The sequence below is a fragment of the Pseudorca crassidens genome, chromosome 4, assembly GCF_039906515.1.
Source record: "Pseudorca crassidens isolate mPseCra1 chromosome 4, mPseCra1.hap1, whole genome shotgun sequence".
NCBI classification, from domain to species: Eukaryota; Metazoa; Chordata; class Mammalia; order Artiodactyla; family Delphinidae; genus Pseudorca; species Pseudorca crassidens.
Window position 1 is genome coordinate 19,602,158 of NC_090299.1, and position 20,763 is coordinate 19,622,920.

Consider the following 20,763-nt stretch of genomic DNA (forward strand, 5'->3'; position numbering starts at 1 on the left):
GAGATTAGGGCTTCAACATATGGATTTGTGGTGGTACAGAGTGCAGTCCATAGCAATCAGATATTACCAGCCATCCATATCAGCCATGAAGGAGCTTGCACACTGTGCTTGTAGGGCAACTGATTTAGGTCAGCGGTTCTCCAATGCTTTTACTGTCCAATGCACCCTTGCAGTGCTGAATGAGTTGACCCACTGGGTGAGGAGCTAAAGGTAAGAAAATGTCTGGCAAAGTGATTTTAGTGTTAGCATTACTAAGGTTAGGCATCCTCTCCCATTCACCCTCACTCTTTCCTTATTTCTCATGCCAGAGGAGATGCGTTGTCAAGACCAGCCAAGATTGAGGCCATGCTAATGCATTGTGGATGAACTGATTGTGTGACTCATACCATTTTATCAGTCCAGATTCATGAAGCTTATCTTAATACTGTAAGGAAAGTTAAAAAAAAAACAAGGACATTTCTTATGTGGATTCACCATGAAGACAAGTAGCACTAAGTCAGTACTTTTATTTTGAAATAGCAGTATAACTTGTTCTAACTGAAAAATCTTACTTCACACTTAACTCAGTGTTAGAATCTTTTAAAGACAAAATCAAAAGGGCTCATGTCACTTGTGTTGTATAGTACTAAAACCCCACATTTCAGCTCAAATACACAAAACGTAGGTATAGGTTCCAAAAGAAGAAGAGATACTAAGAAAAAAAACTTTAAAATACTAAGAAATGCAAAGAAAAAATTTATGAAAGAATCACTTTCTGGTATTTTCAGATCACTCTCTTTTGGGAGAAAAGGTAGGGTTTTTATGAGTTATTTTCTTTGTAGGTAGCAATCATTAGATAAAAAGCCCTATTCCATTAAGATGTGACACTTGAATAATGAGTTTATTTCCCCAAAGATTACCCGTCTGAGATAGACTGGAATTCTGCAGACTTACATATTCTGCATACATATTCTGTAGTCGTAAATAATGTCAATATATTATCAATGGTAAGCACAAAATTCATCATTTATACAATATGGAAGTTCTAGCCATTTGAAGAGTACCGGTTTTTAGCTTAATAGTAATATTTAATCTAATGAAGTCAGTACTACTAATGTAATAAGTATGTCAATTTATTACAATGACAGTATTTTTAAGATTTTTAAAAAGACCCTTGTCATAGAGTTTGATCTTGAAACAAAGGTCTCTTCTATGCAGTTCAGTGAATGCTATTTCCCAGTTCTTGTCCACCTAAAAAATCATCATTCTACAAACAAAGACACACACACACAACACAAAAAAACACACAAAAAACACATGCCCCCAACCAGCCTTGCACCTCCTTGTTTCCCACACACACACACCACACACTTTACACACCTCACTCCGCACACTATTCTACACACCACACCTACTAATAATAGTCAAACACATGGCATTTATTTAGCTTCAGAAAGATTATAGTGTAATGGTTATGTATAATGTAGTATGTACCTATATTTAAAAAAATTTGTCAACTAAGGGATTAAGATTTTTTAAAATTTAAACAAATTTTATTTTTAATAAAAATATTCAAACTATGGTTAAAACTATTCAAAATGTGTAAAAGCTGTAAGTGAAAAGTAAGAATCTCCCTTCCCCTGTGCTCCTCAGTTCCACTCCCCAGAGCCCCAGGTATAAATACAATGAAAGGCTTCTTGTATTGCTTTCTAGAAATTCCTACACATAGATACATGTGTGTGTACATATGTGTATATATAAGTATATTCATATAAATGTGTGTGTATATATAAATACTATATTTAATTTTTTAAAGTTGATCACCTGACACTAGTTGAGTCATTAGAATGGGGGGCCAGTCACAGCACCCTCTGCCCTTGGACAAGTTTACAAGCTTGTCGGGGGATTTCTTTGGTTTCCTTACCTCTGTAGGTTTGCCTGGCCACATTTCCTTGGTCTCTATCTGGGAAACCTCTGCCAGTGGCTTCAGTGCTCCTTTCTTAATTTGGGGCCCACAGAACTGAGAACTGAGTGGACACTGCTACCCGCCTCTGAGTTCACCTGCTAGAGATGCTCCCTAATGCCCACCTCCAGGTGCCCCGCGGAGGACAGTGCCTCTCTAGTTAGTTTTCAACCCCTGACTATGTGAATGCTATTTTGTCAATGGTCGTTGCTTTATTCATAAAGTAATACTAGTGATTTTTAAACCATAAATCATACCATATCCTTTTAGTTCAAAGAGGTAACTATATAATATTGGTAATTAAACAACTCATTACAAAGACACAGTTATTTTCAAAAAAATAAATCTAGATTGATATTCTCATTTTATAATTGCTAAATCTTGTCTGTGTTACTGAAAAAAATGAATCTTGTAAGTTTTTTGGAGGGGTGTGGGAGTGAAGTGGGATACCCTTAAGAGAAAAAAAATAGCAAATCTAAGATCCTGAAAGATAATACTTGGCCTAAATACTGGGCTTTGTGTGTGTGTGTGTCAATGATTTTATTTAGTTAAAAATATGCAGTGACTTGAGAGGATTGTTCTGGCCTAATTCTTGAAAATTTTAATTTCTTTAGCCTTCAAGCCTAGTGCTTTGGTGCCAGGTACCTGCTCGCCCCTATTTTCAAGGCTTTTAAGAGCAGTAGTAAGGTTATTTCCACAAGGTATGATGAGTCCCATCTTTGCCAGGGTCGCAAGGGAGACGCGGGGTGTCTGGAAATCGTTTATATTATTATTCCTTGTGAATGTCATTTTCTATGGAGCAGGAACTCTTGTTCTGAAGGGCTTCCGGCCCCTCTCTGGGTTCTAGCACCCCGTGTTAGGTACAGGTGTAAATTTCAGGCGGGTGTCAGCAACGGACCTGGCTGTCCTCGGGCCACAGATGTGCGCGGTGGCTGCTGTGTACTCCAGAAATGGCCCGACATCTGGGAGGAAGCAATATGCCCTAATATTATACATCTGGGTTTTTTTTCTTTTTCTTCTTCTTCTTGCTGTTGCTGATTAGGTCAATGGAGGAAAGCCCTTCCCTGAGGCGCAAGACAGTGATGCGCGAGAAGGGCCGGCGCCAGGCTGTCCGGGGTCCGGCCTTCATGTTCAACGATCGGGGCACCAGCCTCACCGCCGAGGAGGAGCGCTTCCTCGACGCCGCCGAGTACGGTAACATCCCTGTGGTGCGCAAGATGCTGGAGGAATCCAGGACGCTGAACGTCAACTGCGTGGACTACATGGGCCAGAACGCGCTGCAGCTGGCGGTGGGCAATGAGCACCTGGAGGTGACTGAGCTGCTGCTCAAGAAGGAGAACCTGGCGCGCATCGGCGACGCCCTGCTGCTCGCCATCAGCAAGGGCTACGTGCGCATCGTGGAGGCCATCCTCAACCACCCGGGTTTCGCGGCCAGCAAGCGCCTCACCCTGAGCCCCTGTGAGCAGGAGCTGCAGGACGACGACTTCTACGCCTACGACGAGGACGGCACGCGCTTCTCCCCCGACATCACCCCCATCATCCTGGCGGCGCACTGCCAGAAGTACGAGGTGGTGCACATGCTGCTGATGAAGGGCGCCAGGATCGAGCGGCCGCACGACTATTTCTGCAAGTGCGGGGACTGCACGGAGAAGCAGAGGCACGACTCCTTCAGCCACTCGCGCTCGAGGATCAATGCCTACAAGGGGCTGGCCAGCCCAGCGTATCTGTCCTTGTCCAGCGAGGACCCCGTGCTCACCGCCCTGGAGCTCAGCAACGAGCTGGCCAAGCTGGCCAACATAGAGAAGGAGTTCAAGGTAAGCTGTGCGCTCCACCCCGGCTGCCCTGCGCGCTCTTCCGCTTCCAGGCTGCCACCAGGCACCTTCCGTAGTTTGCTCCCGAATCAGTCTCGCCCAGCGGATTTAAAACCACGAGGGACTGGGAGCGTCGTTCAGAAACGACCTGATGATTTTCCTTTCTCACCACGGAGCTGTGATAAATTCGCTCTGAGGATGGGTATATACTAGATCAGAGAGCTGTAATTACGGTGCTGCTCTGTGTTCTGGATAAGCGTTAAGTAGTACACAAGACTTCTCTTTTGTTGAAGGAGGGATGTGGTGTGATCGTCTCCCTTCCAAATTCTTCCTCTTTTGTAGATGATTGTATGGTGGCACCCAATATAGAAAATATAGAAATAGTATTAGTTTTGCATGCACTGTTTATTGGCCCAAACATTTGTATATCACTTTTTTAAAAAATTTATTGTATTTAAATTTATTTTATTTTTGGCTGCATTGGGTCTTTGTTGCCATGCGTGGGCTTTTCTCTAGTTGCGGCAAGCGGGGGCTACTCTTCGCTGTGGTGTGCGGGCTTCTCATTGCGGTGGCTTCTCTTATTGTGGAGCACGGGCTCTAGGCGCACGGGCTCCAGTAGTTGTGGCACACGGGCTTAGTTGCTTCGCGGCATGTGGGATCTTCCCGGACCAGGGCTCGAACCCGTGCCCCCTGCATTGGCAGGCGGATTCTTAACCACTGCGCCACCAGGGAAGCCCTTTGTGTGTCTGTTTAGACTGAAAGTCAAAAGGCTAATATAAAATTTTAAATGAATGACTAAAGTCATTTTATTTGTGACAAAAACGGCTGTACCTGAAATCCACAAGTGAAATCCACAGTATTCAAAATGGTGAGCCATAGACATGAGGTCAACCCAGAAATAATAAGGACAGCAGAGTGATTTGCTTTAATAGATTTTTTTGTTTTTTTATGAGTGAACTTTTTTTCTGGACATCATCTCCAGTCAAGCAGAATTACTTATTTTTATAAAACCTATACATTAATAGTGGAACATTTTTTAAATTTAATTGTTACAGTCTGTCGTGCATTTTGGATGGTTCTACCTATTAAATCTGGGGCAAAAGGAGATTTCGTAGATCGGGTCCAAGTCAGACTGTTTTTCAGCAGGTTCTTGCCTCCTGTTATCCACCTAAGAGGATGATTCTTGGCATAGATTCCTTGAATTATTTTCTGTATGCTGAGTTAATCTTTTTAATTTAGTGTTGTGGTATCAGATCACAGAAAAAGTGATGATTCTGCTTTTCAGATATTATTGCAGCTTTTCACACTTAGGTGTGAGCTACACAAATGTGACTAGCAATATAATTCAAGGTAAGTAGTTGAAAGAAAATGGTAGGAAAATTTTGTGGGGGGGGTTTCCCTTTTGTATGCGCCACATTCCCTCTACACCCATCAACACACATTTTGTCCTTCTGGAGATCTGGCCTTAGTATAATTTTATTTGTTATTCCATTACATACTTTTCTAATATAAAAGCTACACATATTTATTGTAAAATTTTTGGAAAATGTGGGAAAATAAAAAGAAGAAAATAAATCTCACTGATATCTACTCCCGTTGAAAAGATTCATTATGTGGTATTTGAAAAGATTTATTTCCTTGTACCTAAAATGAATTATTTTTTGACAGAACTCACGTAGAGCAAATTTAAAACTTCAAATTCTGTTTGAAGAGAATAGAAAAGCATTCAGTCTAAATGTCACTTTATTTCAACAAAGTAATAAAAAATATAATTCTAAATTTGTTAATTCACTATTCCAAGTTTCACTCAAACGTTGTTTTTAAGCATTTTGCTTGATATATACTGAAAGTCTGTAGAAGAGATTCTACAAAAGGGAATGTTCTAGATTATGTTTTTTTTATTAGATATTTATTGGAGTATAATTGCTTCACAATACTTTGTTAGTTTCTGTTGCACAACAAAGTGAATCAGCCATATGCATACACGTGTCCCCATGTCCCCTCCCTCTTGAGCCTCCCTCCCATCCTCCCTATCCCACCCCTCTAGGTGGTCGCAAAGCACCAAGCCGATCTCCCTATGCTATGCTGCTGCTTCCCACCAGCCAACTATTTTACATTCGGTAGTGTATATATGTTGATGCCACTCTCACTTCGCCCCAGCTTCGCCCTCCTACCTCATGTCATCAAGTCCATTCTCTATGTCTACCTCTTTATTCCTGCCCTGCAACTAGGTTCATCAGTACCTTTTTTTTTTTTTTTTTTTTTAGATTCCATATATATGCATTAGCATATGGTATTTGTTTTTCTCTTTCTGACTTACTTCACTCTGTATGACAGACTCTAGGTCTGTCCACCTTACTACAAATAACTCAGTTTCGTTTCTTTTTATGGCTGAGTAATATTCCATTGTATATATGTGCCACATCTTCTTTATCCATGCATCTGTCGATGGACATTTAGGTTGGTTCCATGTCCTGGCTATTGTAAATAGTGCTGCAGTGAACATTGTGGTGCGTGTCTCTTTTTGAATTACGGTTTTCTCAGGGTATATGCCCAGTCGTGGGATTGCTGGGTCATATGGTAGTTCTATTTTTAGTTTTTTAAGGACCCTCCCTACTGTTTTCCATAGTGGTTGTATCAATTCACATTCCCACCAACAGTGTAGGAGGATTCCCTTTTTACCACACTCTCTCCAGCATTTATAATGTGTAGACTTCTTGATGATGGCCATTCTGACCGGTGTGAGGTGATACCTCATTGTAGTTTTGATTTGCATTTCTCTCATAATTAGTGATGTTGAGCATCTTTTCATGTGTCTCTTGGACATCTGTATGTCTTCCTTGGTGAAATGTCTATGTAGGTCTTCTGCCCTTTTTTTTTTTTTTAAAGAAGATGTTGGGGGTAGGAGTTTAGTAACTTATTTATTATTTATTTTTGCTGTGTTTGGTCTTCGTTTCTGTGCGAGGGCTTTCTCTAGTTGTGGCAAGCGGGAGCCACTCTTCATCACGGTGCACAGGCCTCTCACTATCGCGACCTCTCTTGTTGTGGAGCACAGGCTCCAGACGCGCAGGCTCAGTAGCTGTGGCTCATGGGCCTAGTTGCTCCTCGGCATGTGGGATCCTCCCAGACCAGGGCTCGAACCCATGTCCCCTGCATTAGCAGGCAGATTCTCAACCACTGCGCCACCAGGGAAGCCCTCTTCTGCCCATTTTTTAACTGGATTGTTTGGTTTTTTTTTATATTGAGCTCCATGAGCTGTTTGTGTATTTTGGAGATTAATCCTTTGTCTGTTGTTTCATTTGCAAATATTTTCTCTCATTCTGAGGGTTGTCCTTTTGTCTTGTTTATGGTTTCCTTTGCTGTGCAAAAGCTTTTAAGTTTCATTAGGTTCCATTTGTTTATTTTTGTTTTTATTTCCATTTCTCTAGGAGGTGGGTCAGAAAGGATCTTGCTGTGATTTATGTCATAGAGTGTTCTGCCTATGTTTTCTTCTAAGAGTTTTATACTATCTGGCCTTACATTTAGGTCTTTAATCCATTTGGAGTTTATTTTTGTGTATGGTGTTAGGGAGTGTTCTAATTTCATTCTTTTACATGTAGCTGTCCAGTTTTCCCAGCACCACTTATTGAAGAGGCTCTCTTTCCTCCATGTATGTTCTTGCCTCCTTTGTTGTAAATTAGGTGCCCATATGTGCGTGGGTTTATCTCTGGGCTTTCTATCCTGTACCATTGATCTATATTTCTGTTTCTGTGCCAGTACCACACTGTCTTGATTACTGTAGCTTTGTGGTTAGATTATGTTTTAATAATTTCCAAAAGATGGTGACGTATGCAATTCTGTCCAGAGAAGTAGTCTCAGTGAAGCAATGTTAAGAAAATTTATTCATAGTTTTCCCCTTGAAGCCAGCTAAACCCATATTGATAATGCTTGGAATCTCCTTTACCCTGACATAAAGAGTCACCTTTGATAACCTTTCAAAGGTGGGAAACTATTATAAGTGAAGAGGCAAAAAGAGGAGAAAACACAGCTGAGTTTAAGAGGGCATCCATAAAGCTGCCATATATCTAAGGGTATGCAAAAATCATCTAAATCTCACACTTCCTTTTTCTGAATTATATGGAAAGCAGTCGTGTAGCATAACCATCTCTGAGCCAAAATACAGACACTTCTTTGGAAGTTACAGTCTCTAAGGACTACAGGTCTCTCTCCCCTGACTAAATGTTCCTTTTCTTTCCCATTCTCACTACTCCTTGTTATTCTTTTATTATCTGCCTTCCTTTCACCTCTTTGCCTTCTCATCCCACACTCATGTCCACCCGTCAGGGCTTTCGACAGACAGAGAAAATAGTGCTTTCACAGCACTGACCCAGAGACTCGGAGCTCTGAAAGGGCAGGAAGTGAAGCTTATTTCTGTGGCAGGGTCACTTAATTTACCCTATTCCATGGTGTTCACTATATTCTTTCCATAGAGGCTTTGAGCTCAAAGTACTGGCCTTGAAATGGAAAAAAAAAAAAAAGACAACGTGTTCCCTAGTGAAAAACACTTGATTTTTTTTCCGTTTCAGACACCTATGACTATTTTATCTTATCAATGGCCTGTAAGATCCAGTATCTCATCCCTCAAACTGCCATCACTTAGATGTTTCACGGAAGGTTCTCAGCCACCGTGCAGTTTTCAAAGTTCCTTTAAGAGTGCAGGAGGCATGGTGCCGAAAACATGTGAAGGTCATTACCCCAAGGGTTGAACATTCTAGGATATAGATATAGATAGATTAATGGAGGACAGCTTGGTGACAGGTTATTAAAGACGTATTTTCGATGTGCAGATGCTATCTGAAGCTATTTTGAGAAACAGAATATTGGACAGGATGGATTCCATGTCTAATCCTTCAAATGTCAGTGGCAAGGAAGCTGGTCATTTATTAAGCTGAAATTTACTAATTTCCTAATTCTGAATCAATGATGCACTTTTTTTGCAAAAAAAAAAAAAAAGCCATTTTTTTTTCTCCATGCCTCAAATTTCCCCTCTTTAAAGCAGAAAAACAATTTCAACTTATATCACAGTAGGACTGTAAGGAAGAGGAAAATGAATGTAATCCAAAAGCAAGATAGCATTTTATAGCAGGAAAATACTCTAGGAATCATCTGACTATACACACCTCTCATTTTACAAATGAGAAAACAAAGACTGTAGCCAAGGTCCCATCTGCTAAGCCTAGATTTGGGTGCCTTGAGTCCCAGTCCTAGCTATTCTATGTAACATGCTGTACCTGGTAACACTGAAGCAGTTCTATAGTATTTGATGTGTACCAAGCACACTCAAAGTGTTTAATCCTCATAGTAGCAATATTAGATAGGCTTATTCTCATCAGAGAGGCTAAGTAACTTCTATAAGATCACATAGTGGTAGAAGCAGTAAGTGGTAGAAGCAGTGTTTGAACCTAGGAAGTCTGGTTTCAGATTTATCCTTTTAATCACTACACTATCCTGCCTCTTTTATTATTAGGGAAAGGATCTGACGGGACCACGCCTGCTTAGAGTTGAATTTCAATTTTCCTGTTAAGGATAAAAAGGGGTTAGAATGACGATTAAAGCATACACATTAAAAACCTGCTGAAACCTGTAGACAGGTTGTGATGAGGCGCGAGCTTCGTTGTTCTTCCTCTGGCTTGAGCAGTTCTTCCAGGTTTTGAGTTCCTGCTCTGGGCTGCAGATCCATCTGGTAACTTTGTGGAAGGCCATGGTAATGGAAAAGCGGCACAGTGAAGATGATCAAGCAAAACTAAATTAAGACAGCATCATTAGAAAATTCAGAGCAGATAAACGGTCTGAGTTGTGAAGCAACATGAGACAGGACCTCATGGTAGAACGGACAGAGTCAGCTCATGATGCAATTCAGACTTTAGATAGTTCCTTTTGCAGCTGAGGAAAGGCCATCTTTAGTGGTGCTCTCCATCTTTCCCTGAGAGCTCTGCATATATTGGCAAATGGTATCCCACAACCCCAGTAGAAGAAATCGCTATTACCTCCAGCTCTGATTATTTTCTGTACTTGGATAGCAGACTTCTTCCAGCAGGAAATGTTTAAATTGTTATGAAAACAGTGTTGTCCTTGCAACTTGGTTACCTGTTTTTTGCTTCTTGACTGTTCTTTTAGTGGATATGAAAAGGCCACAAAGCTTTCCTTAAGATCAGATAATTTTACAGATTATAATTTTTTAAAATAATGAGTTATTATTCAGGTATTACTGCAAAATTGGTTCCTATGTCTTCTTCAAGAATAGAAAATAGTCTCTTTTATTTCTGATCAATGGAGGATTGGCCATCCTGTGTTGCACCAAATCTTACAGAACAGTCTGAACTGACGAGGAACATGAGGAAATTTCATCTAAAAAATTGTATTAAAAGGGGAGCTTTATATGGAAACAGACATGGATAACACTTCTTCTGGATGCTATAATAAAATATTTCATTAGTCTTTCAGGAATGGAAGGCAGATGGATATTTAACTGACACTCTGCATAGAAACCAGAGACTGAACATTTTATTAATTTTATCAGTTGCATGGTACCAACTTGAATGGAAACCAAAGATTGAAGTTTTTATTCATTTTATCTGTTCCCTTATGAGGGGAAAAGGATTAACTGCAACTGTTCTTTATCTGGATTTCTGATATCTGAAATGGAAACTATTCTAGTCTGTGTAGCCTTTAAACAGTCTCTCCTCTTCTTGTTTATTTTAGTTGGTGACATGATTTTTGCCCATCAAATCAAGTTAATTAATCATTTAAGGGGAAAAAAATTGAAATTCTTTATACATCATTTTTAAAGTATGATTTTTGGAAGCCCAGAAATTCTGCTGTGCTAAATGTTACTCAGTTATTAGACATATACAGTATCTCAGGACATGTTGGAATGAGGGATTCTATTTTCCTCAAGTGCACCAAATTAGATTATCATCTGATTAATTTTCTTAATGGGCTAAAATTTTAGTGAAAGCCATAGAAGTGGAGCTGGGGGTTGCAAAAGTAAGGCCCTTTCCCGAAGAGATGGCCATTGACACCTAGACCGGAATCAATGGGCTAGAAATAGAGCTCCATTCAGTAGGTAACAGGGAATGCTGACAGCTGACTTCCTCATACTAGTCCATGGCACTATATAAATATGCTAGTGAAATTAAAGATTCACAGATTATTTTTAGCAAGGTGTTAGTTCCAGTAGCCTGAAAATTTTTCTCTCAGGTATTGATATTCTGCAACCCTTGAGAATTCAGTTACATATAATCAGACATTTCTCTCTCTCTAGAAGCTCTGCAGGACATTATAATGTGCCCTTCAGACAAACAAGAAAAAATACCCTCCATGTTGGTACCTATCCTTCTCTTTGCCTTCACTATGAACCATCATTCTCAAACATAAATGTGTATCAGGAATACCTGGAGAGTGTGTTAACACAGATTGCGGGCCCTCAACATCGTTTCTACTCAGGACACCTGGGGTGGGACCTGAGCATTTACACTTCTAACACATGTCCAGGTGCTACTGAGGCTGCTGGTCCGAGGACTACAATTTGAGAAGCACTGTCTCCAAAGAGGCAATGGATAGTAAATCAGGCAGGTTATTTTCATACATAGTCAATCTTCTATGCCAAAATGCCACTTAATTTAAAGAACTTTCATCGTAGAAATGGTTTTGTTTGAGCTTCAAGAAAACTATTGTTCATCTGTACAAGAAAGATTCTTTTGATTCTTTAGTCTTTCAGCATTAGCATTTAGCCAACATCTCTTAATATAAATCAATCACTGACATGCACACCATTTTCAGAACTGTCTCCTATGGTTGTACAGGTTGTGGAAGGTACTGGCTACGGGGGTAGGTGGGAGCAAATCCAGCCGGTATCGAACTGAACAAAACTTGCACCCAGGGCCTCCCTGGAGTCGCAGTGGTTGAAAGTCCGCCTGCCGATGCAGGGGACACGGGTTCGTGCCCCGGTCCGGGAAGATCCCACATGCCGCGGAGTGGCTGGGCCCGTGAGCCATGGCCGCTGAGCCTGCGCGTCCGGAGCCCGTGCTCCGCAGCGGGAGAGGCCACAACAGTGAGAGGCCCGCGTACAGCAAAAAAAAAACCCCCCAAACAAACAAAAAAACTTGCACCCACCTGGGGGCTGCAACTTCCTACCCAGAGGTAGGGAGACTTTTTTCTAATTCACAAAACCCCTAAACACTTTCCATTGAATTAAAGCACATTCTCTGCATTAAACTCTAAACCTCTTGGTCTTAGAATGACTATCGCAAGCTCTCCATGCAATGCAAAGACTTCGTAGTGGGTGTGCTGGATCTTTGCCGAGACTCGGAAGAGGTAGAAGCCATTCTGAACGGAGATCTGGAATCAGCAGAGCCTCTGGAGATGCACAGGCATAAAGCTTCACTGAGTCGTGTCAAACTTGCCATTAAGTATGAAGTCAAAAAGGTGAGTGGCCTACTTTCATCCAGCTCCATATTAGAATAAACATGTAATATCAACTATGCCATAATCCCAGGAAAGATTTTAAAATAATAGCAGTAATAGATGTTATTGATAAGAAGATTTATTTCACTTCATGAAAGAGATTAAATGAAGTATCATGGTAAAGTTGTGAGTCAAGTATCTAGCTCCGATCCTTTCCACTTTTTATCCATTTTTGGACCTTGGATAAGTCATAAAACTTCTTTAAATTTCTTTTTCCTCATATAAAAGGAGAATAATACCTCTTATCTGTCTCAGGGTCTTGGTGGGATTTCAGTGGATTAAGATATGCAAAAGAGCTTTGTAAACTGCTCATTAAAATGCATTTAATGATAATAAAATCTGTTACTTGTAAACATTTCTGTAAGGCACTGTTACTTACATTCGCATGTTAATCTTGCAGTAAGCCTTTGTTATTATCCATTTCACCTATAAAATAAATGTTCGATGATGAGATTTCTATTCTATAAGGAAACTGAGGTTCACCAAGCTTAAAAGACGTGCCTCAGATCACACAGCTATGGAATTTTATGCAGTTGCCAAAAAAAAAAAAATTATGATTACTTTTTTACTCTGGTTACTGCAGATAGAACAGTTATGTATTATGTGTTTGCTACTTGTATGGGCCTTTGAAATAATTCATGTAAATTGTAGTTAGGACGTTTCACTTATAATAAAAATCTCAGTTATCCAGAATCTAATCGCTTATACATATTTTATACAACTTAAATTTTTGCTCTTTAAATCACGAAGAAGTAAGCTGTTGTCGGGAATAGATCTGGTTTCATGAACTGGTCAATCTATGGAATCTTCTGTCCTTCCTGCAGTGTGACATGGTGCATAAGAGGGCAGGCCCTGGAGCCAACTTGCAAGGGTTCAAGTCCTGACTTGTCTTCTGTGTGTGACAGGGCAAGTCACTTGATCAGTCTAAACCTCATTCTGCTCGTTGGTAGTGGGGACAACTACTGTTTTGGTTGTTTTAAGGATTACATGAGCTAATGCAAGTAAAGTAATTAGCACAGGCATAGTACATGGTGATTGCTCAATAAGTGTTAGCTAATCACATTTCTGCATTTGAAAATTCATTCTCAGAATGATGACTCTTAAACAAGTTCAGCTCTTAGTCATCAACGACATTTCATGTTTATTGTGCTGGTTCTGGTTCTTAGTGGTAGACCATAGCCAATTTAAACAGAAAATAATTCAGTAAAGGATATTAGGAGGCTCACAGAATCATTAGGAGAGGTGGAGGAACAAGCTTATCTAAGCTGTGCTTGCAGAAAGCTTGCCCAGAACCAGGCCCAGAACTGACCTGGTAAGGGAGTTTCTGTGGCCCAAACAGAACAATTCTGCCTCTGCTGCAGATGGCCAGCTCCCCACCAACAGAAAGTATGTGCTGAGTGCTGAGTGCTGCCTGTTATAAAAAGCCTCTTCCAAATCAGAGGTGTGCACATATGCCTCTGACCCGTGGAACCTAGGCCAAAGTTTGCACCCTGGTAGCAAATGAGGATGGGGGAATCTCTCTCTCTCTCTCTCTCTCTCTCTGTGTGTGTGTGTTTCTATGTGTGTACACACACACATACACAGTTCTACCACAATGTAGAAAACTTCCACATTGTAGTGTTCACAAGATTATAGCCAGCCATTAATGACAGATCTCCCCTCTACTTTATAAGATAGTGAAATGTGAAGATTCTCAGTAAATGCTGAGGTAAAATAACTTTTCAAGGAAGTGTCAGTTACAAGGTAAATGAATTGGATTAACTGCCCTCCTCTCAGAGTATTCTTGCTAGTTGAAGTTTTGCTGTATTGGAAGAAAAAGATAGTTTTGCATAAGATTGATATTAAACTGTTTTTAGAAAACTGTCTGGACATTTATTCACAGATCTTGCAATAGGCATCTCTCCTCTTTAGCACCTGAGAGGAGAGAATTGATTTCAGTTGTCACTGGTTCTTTATTATTGCTTTGAAAGTGTCGTATTAGCAGAGACAGCTCATCTACAGATGTGCTTCTGTTAACCAAACTGTCTTGCAGAGTGAATGTCTTCTTGCATGTTGATTTTAAATAAATTGATGTGTAGGTTACAATGTATGAAGTGTCAATTAATAATAAATTTGCTATCCGTCAACTATCAGGAAACAGCAACAACAAAAATGCATTCGGAACTGAAAGGAGATTTATGACTTTGCAGGTATTTCTGGTTTTGTCTGTTTTATGCTATAAAAGGAATATTAGTTAAAATATTTGATTTGGAATCTTCACCCAATAACTGTATATAAGAACTTTATTCTGGAATGCCTCCCCCAAAAGCCCTAGTTCCTCTTTCTTTCTCTCCAAGGCTTCCTTCATTCTTCACTCAATACTCACCCATCTCCATCTAGCAAGGATCAAAAATACCCCCACCCACTTCTGCTGCTTCCTTTTTCCATCATCTCATTTCTAGTCCCCAAGTAAAATAACCTCTTGGGTTATAATGATTCATGAACCCTACCCACTGTGACACTGAAGTAGCCCATAGCTATATGCATGGCATTGGGATTTCAAAATACTTTATATGTTATGGAATTCCCCCCCTAATAATATAATAAACTTGTATATGTTCAAATCAACCCATAATTCCACCAAGGAAGCCAATTTGATTAATGTTAATTTGTTTAGGTCCCATAAGAAACTCAGGATGTCTCTTCTGCCATCTGCCCAAGACCTACCCCCAAGTCTGATTCTGAGTCTGTTGGGTTCTTTCTGGGCTCAGGTCTTCCCTAGGAATAACCATGAGTTCACCTTAGGCCTTAGAGGCTCAATGACAGTTAATGAAGAAAATGAAAATATAAAAGATCTGAATAGGAGAGGTCTGAACATGAATTTAATGTTTATGTGGGAAAGGATTTTTTGATATAAAAGCAGTAGAAGATATAAAAAACAAAAATATAAATTGTTTGACCACATGCAACTTAAAACCTCTGTACATCAGAAAGATCATAAACAAAAAAGGTGAAGGGCAAACTGGGAACATTTTTTTACTATAACTTACAGAGGATTGATATTCTTAATATCCAAAGTACACAAACAAATTTATAGGGAAAATTTTCAGAGCCCTGTAGAAAAATAAGCAAAAGGCTTGGATAGGTAATTCACAGAAAAGAAAATTCAAATGGCTAACAAACATATTTTAAAATTTCAAACCCTCTAGTAATAAAAGAAATGCATGCTAACATACAGATACCATCTCCTCTCACTCAAATTATTAAAGAATAAAAAATTACAATTCTCAGTGCTGTTGGTGAAATGAGCAATCATACACTACTAGTGGGGAACAAACAATAATGTATCTTCTATCAGGGAGTGGATGTTGAAGCTTATTCATCCCAGATTCACTTCTGAGGGGTCTTTAAGGTAAATAATAAAACTGGAAAGATAGTAAATGTTATTACCGTTTGTAGAGTTACCCACATTATTCTACAAAAGAGAATGGAATAGAGTTGAGGGTGAAATTTGGTTTTTTGAAAATAAGTACAAGAAAATTAAATTTTAGGCAAACCATTCATTATTTTCCAATTAGAATAATGGACTATTTGCCCTCCAAAAAGTCCTGAGCTCTATTTATGACTGTACCTCTATCTTCTCTGACTTGAGGATAAATATCAATCCACTCCCCCCATAGAAGTAACGGGAGTCCTACCTATCTCAAGTGAGCTTTCTCTATTGTAAGAAAGCCCCTGACAGAGATAAAAGATACTAGCACTGGATGGATCATCAAATCTGGAAAACCGAGCTCTTGAGAAAGAGGAAATCCTTTCCTGAGTTCTTCCTCCTTGCTCTATTTCCTCCAGAGAGAGATTAGGTTTAACCGTAGAAAGATCATCTAGAAATGAGACATGCAGCAATATAGACACATTAAATTATCCACTGTGTAGGCAGAAAGTGTGAAAAGAAAGCCCAGAAAGTGAGCAGTACAATGAAAGAGTGGTAAATCCACTGCAGAGACTTTGGCGTGCATGTGGCAGCCGGCACGGGAAGGGGTCCTGCACTGTAGGGCTTCTGCCATGTTTGTGCTCAGGCACCTGAAAGGTAACAGTCGGTTAGCTCTTGGTAACAGCACTTTGCACTCAGTGGGTTTGAAATCCAGAAAACGTGTACAATGTAAGTTTTCAGGGGTTTTAAAAAAAAAATTTTTTTATTGAAGTAGAGTTGATTTACAAAGTTGTGCCAGTTTCTGCTGTGCAGCACAGTGGAGTTTTCAGTTTATATTTCACAATTCAAAGAACTTTAAAGAGAAGATGAGTGATCTAGTTTTTATTCACAAGAATATTTTCTTTTAAATATTGTAAACTGTGGCTCCAGCAATGTCATTAAAAACAAAAACAGAGTGTTCCTACCATGTTTTTGTACAACAGTATTCCCATGAAGATAGTTCTTGGAAAAGCTAATCTGATAAAAAGACAGTGTAACTTTTTTAGGTTGAAATTTATCAACTGCCCTGATTGGTGGTTCAGTTTACAATCTGTCCGTCATTCGGTAGGGAATAGAGTTTGTTCTCTATGCTCCAGTCGTTTTGTTCCATTGAAAGACTGAGATTTTCTTGTGTGTCAAGCATTTTCCCTTTATATCAGAAAACCTCAAATAAGGGTATTATTTCTGTAATGGTTTCAATTTGTTGGTCCACTGAAGTTAAGAAACAGCATACAAATTTTATCCAGCTGGCTGTGACTGGTGTGGCAGCATAAGGACATTTTTTAGGAGGTAAATCAGTTTTAAGAGATAAAGGTTACTGCCCTATTTTGAAGTCATTGAAAAGAGCAAAACTCAGCTCCTAGAAGGATTAGCTCTTTTGCCCTCACTTGCTACTATTATACTGGTTTTTTTTCTTTTTTAAAATGTTCCTTGTGTACTTGTATTAGGATTTTAAATCATTGGAGGAAAATATCTATTTGTGTTTGCTTTCCGTGGATTAAATGCCATATGGTGCCGTATTGTGATCTCAGTTAAGAAGAGGGTAGAATTAATGGTATAGGAGATATACCTGTTAGGTTGAATCTTAAAGTGTAACAAGTGAAGTGCAAACACCATGATTTTGGCTAGTATTTAACATATGTTAAGTGTCTGCACTGTATTGTACAAGTCACACCAGGTCAAAGATTGATCATTGCATAATGCCATATGGAAAGGATTGATTTCCACCAAGTCTTTGAGGGCCTTGTAAACTTTATACAGTATAATTAATCCCATAAAGCATTTAAAGATTCAAATTTAAAGATTAGCTCAAGGAGGAAGAGCAAGAAGATGGAGCCATACTACATTACTATTTCTGTACTCAAGAGTTTAAAACCTGAGAAAGGCTAGACAACCACAAAAGGGAAGTTTGTCCATCAATTTCACAGGGACACGTGTCCAAGTGTCTCTTAACTTCATGCGGATTTTCTGTTTTACAGAAACCCTTGGCCTATAAACAAGTGCGTGTTGGCTTCCCAAGTGGTAATCTGACCTGATGACAGTGTATGCTCTACCTGTAGGTTTCTCTGAATGCAACATTCCCATTCCTAAGCTGAGCCTAGATGGAGTCACAGGACTGCCTTTTAGTTACATCTCTCCAACTTCCCACAAATGCAGATCCTCCAAACACCAAGACATTTGGACCAACTTTCAAATTAAGAGTATTTTAAATGCTGATTATTTATCTTGGCAAGCATATGGAATCCAAGTCTCCATTATAATAACTTCTTCACATTTATGCAGAGCTTACTGTGTGCTCTAGAACAGGGACCACTTATCACTTACTGCAATACTGATGTTCCCGTTTTGGTTTTCTTGTACCAAATACCTTCCTGGCGTGTAGGAGGGGCTTATGACATTTTGAAGAATGAATGAATGAATGAGACAGACATTTAAGAACCGTAGAACGGGGACTTCTCCGGTGGTGCAGTGGATAAGAATCCGCCTGCCAATGTGGGGGACACAGGTTGGATCCCTGGTCCGGGAGGATCCCACACGCCGCGGAGCAACTAAGCCTGTGTGCCACAACTACTGAGCTGGTGCTCTAGAGCCCGTGAGCCACAACTACTGAGCCTGCGTGCTGCAACTACTGAAGCCTGCATGCCTAGAGCCCGAGCATCACAACAGAGTAGCCCCTGCTAGCTGCAACTAGAGAAAGCCTGCACGCAGCAATGAAGACCCAATGCAGCCAAAATTAAATAAAATTAAATCTTAAAAAAAAAAAAAAAAGAAGAACCATAGAGGGGATGAAGATTCTTAACACAAAAGGAGGGGTGAAGCAGAAAGATATTGATCCAATAGAGTACAGGGGCACAAGTGGAAGTTTGGAGAAATTCTCAGTAAGACTCCTAGGAAATTGTTACATAGACCCCAGGAAGCCTTCAACCTTGATTTTATTTCATCATGAGTTCAAATAATGACTGCATTGATCTTGAAATACTGTTTTCAAAAATCAGAACTTTGGAAGAGTGACAGAATCTTGAATTTGGAAAGAAGATCTAATGTATACTTAGCCACTAGCAATGACCCATGAGCCTCAGGACCTGGGATTTTTATAACTAAATTAAAAGGAACTTACAAGATAAAATATGTTTTTTCACATTGAACTCATCGAGCAAGAAAAAAATAGCATCTTCCTTTTAGTACTTTCAATCTCCCAAATCCTGCTGTTCATTTCCTTTGTATTATTGGGAAAAAATTCAGTTAAGTATTTCAAACCTGATATTTGTAAACTCATCCTCACCACCTCTGTCAATGGATTGTCAAGTTTTCCTTCTGCACAGTGGTGGCAGCTGTCATAGCAAAGTCAGTGGACTTCCCAGAGGGCGGGTGCACACTGGGGAAAAGAGTGAGAATTTGAGGAAAATTGTGCCTCTACTGCCCAACCTGGGAGATGAGGTTTTACTTTTGTTTTTTCTTTTCTTTTTTTAAAAAAATTAGAACAGCTGATGGTAAACTCTACACCACTAAGTGGAATCCTGTTCATTTCCTTGAAGAAATAAGTAAGCTATTGATAGATAGCCAGGTAACTTGAGGAATTGCCTAGAGTTACTAAGAAGCATTCAGCTCATTAACTAGAACTTGATTAAAGTTGACCCCTTTGCTTAGTGGGAACTGCGGCTGCTTCCTTTGCCTCTCAGAATTTGCAAAAACATTTCATGGGTACTTCCTAGCAGGTTCTTTGTTGTTTATAGCATTTTATAGAAGACAGTTATACCTTGATTTTTGTGTTGCTAAGCACTCTTTTTTAAAAATATGTTGACACTCGTCGCTGATTTGTGAATGACCCTGAATAATTCCCAAGCTTGGGCAAAGTGCAGCTGGCCGTTCAAAGAAAGGCATATCCAGCTGCAGATAGGCACCTTTTGACGTAGGGGCCTTTTCACATGGGCCTGACTACAAATATATTCTGCTACCTTAATGAAGACAGGACCTTAATGAAATCCCAGTCCTTCTATATAGATGTAGGCAGATGACTTAGCAAAATCAGATGGCAATAATAAAATAAAAAAATAATAAAATAAAATAGCAGGGCTAAAATAAGTATAATTTGCTCATGTTTTTCCTGATTAGAGCTGTAATTATAAAAGAATTGATAGAGATAAATGTTTGTGTGTTTTTCACCTGTGATAGAGGAAACAACAAAAAGAGTACAGATTACTAAAATAGGATGGACATGATATTTGATGCCAATTCCTGGAAGCAGAGCAAACGTGGATCAAGCATAACACTTGGAGGTTCACTGAGTTTTTGCAAATCTTTTGCATATTTGCTATGGTAGGGCATACATCCACATGGGACATATCATGTATATATTTTACATAGATGTATCATTTTAGGAGTTGCTCATGAAACAGTAACATTTCTCTTTTAGCTGTAGTATCCAGTAAACCAAATAACTATTTTCTTTTCCATTTTGAACTGAATGCAAGTAAGCTGACAGACAGCAACATGGGACACGTTTCCGCAAAGGAAAGAGTATGTCACCCAGATTCCAGAGAGGAGTCTGTAAATACAGAGAGAAAGAACTATGATTAAGGACAACGTCAGTTTTACCCTCATGTTTCCGCTTTAGTTCTTGTAATAGTTCTGAAGCAATTTTGAAAAACAAAGGGAAAGTAAAGAATATTACCAGAAACCTTCCAGTGCCTATATCCAGCGCCTAATATCTTTAGGATGCACATGCATTCGGTAGCCCAGCTGTCGACAATGGCATGGTAACCTACTTCTCTTTCTCCCTCTCTCTCTGTTCCGACCAACAGTTTGTGGCTCACCCCAATTGCCAGCAGCAGCTCTTGACAATCTGGTACGAGAACCTCTCAGGCCTGCGGGAACAGACGGTAGCTATCAAGTGTCTGGTGGTTCTGGTCGTGGCCTTGGGCCTTCCGTTCCTTGCCATCGGCTACTGGATTGCACCTTGCAGCAGGGTACCGGCTTTTCCACCTCTGTTTCCTCTGTGGTTGGTGTACCATGTCCTTTGAGGATGAAAAAGGAAAAAGCTTCCTACTCAAGGCTCT

At 39.8% G+C, this 20,763-nt stretch overlaps 1 protein-coding gene across 3 annotated transcripts in view; it reads left to right on the top strand.

Moving 5' to 3' along the window:
* TRPC3 (transient receptor potential cation channel subfamily C member 3) overlaps positions 1–20,763 on the top strand; it is an 82,212-nt gene that overhangs the window by 16,913 nt on the left and 44,536 nt on the right. For all 3 annotated transcript variants that reach the window (XM_067735151.1, XM_067735152.1, XM_067735153.1), the window contains exons 2-4: positions 2,985–3,756; positions 12,031–12,219; positions 20,509–20,673. In XM_067735151.1, coding sequence (XP_067591252.1) covers positions 2,985–3,756; positions 12,031–12,219; positions 20,509–20,673 — 1,126 coding nt within the window. The remainder of the gene's footprint in view (positions 1–2,984; positions 3,757–12,030; positions 12,220–20,508; positions 20,674–20,763) is intronic.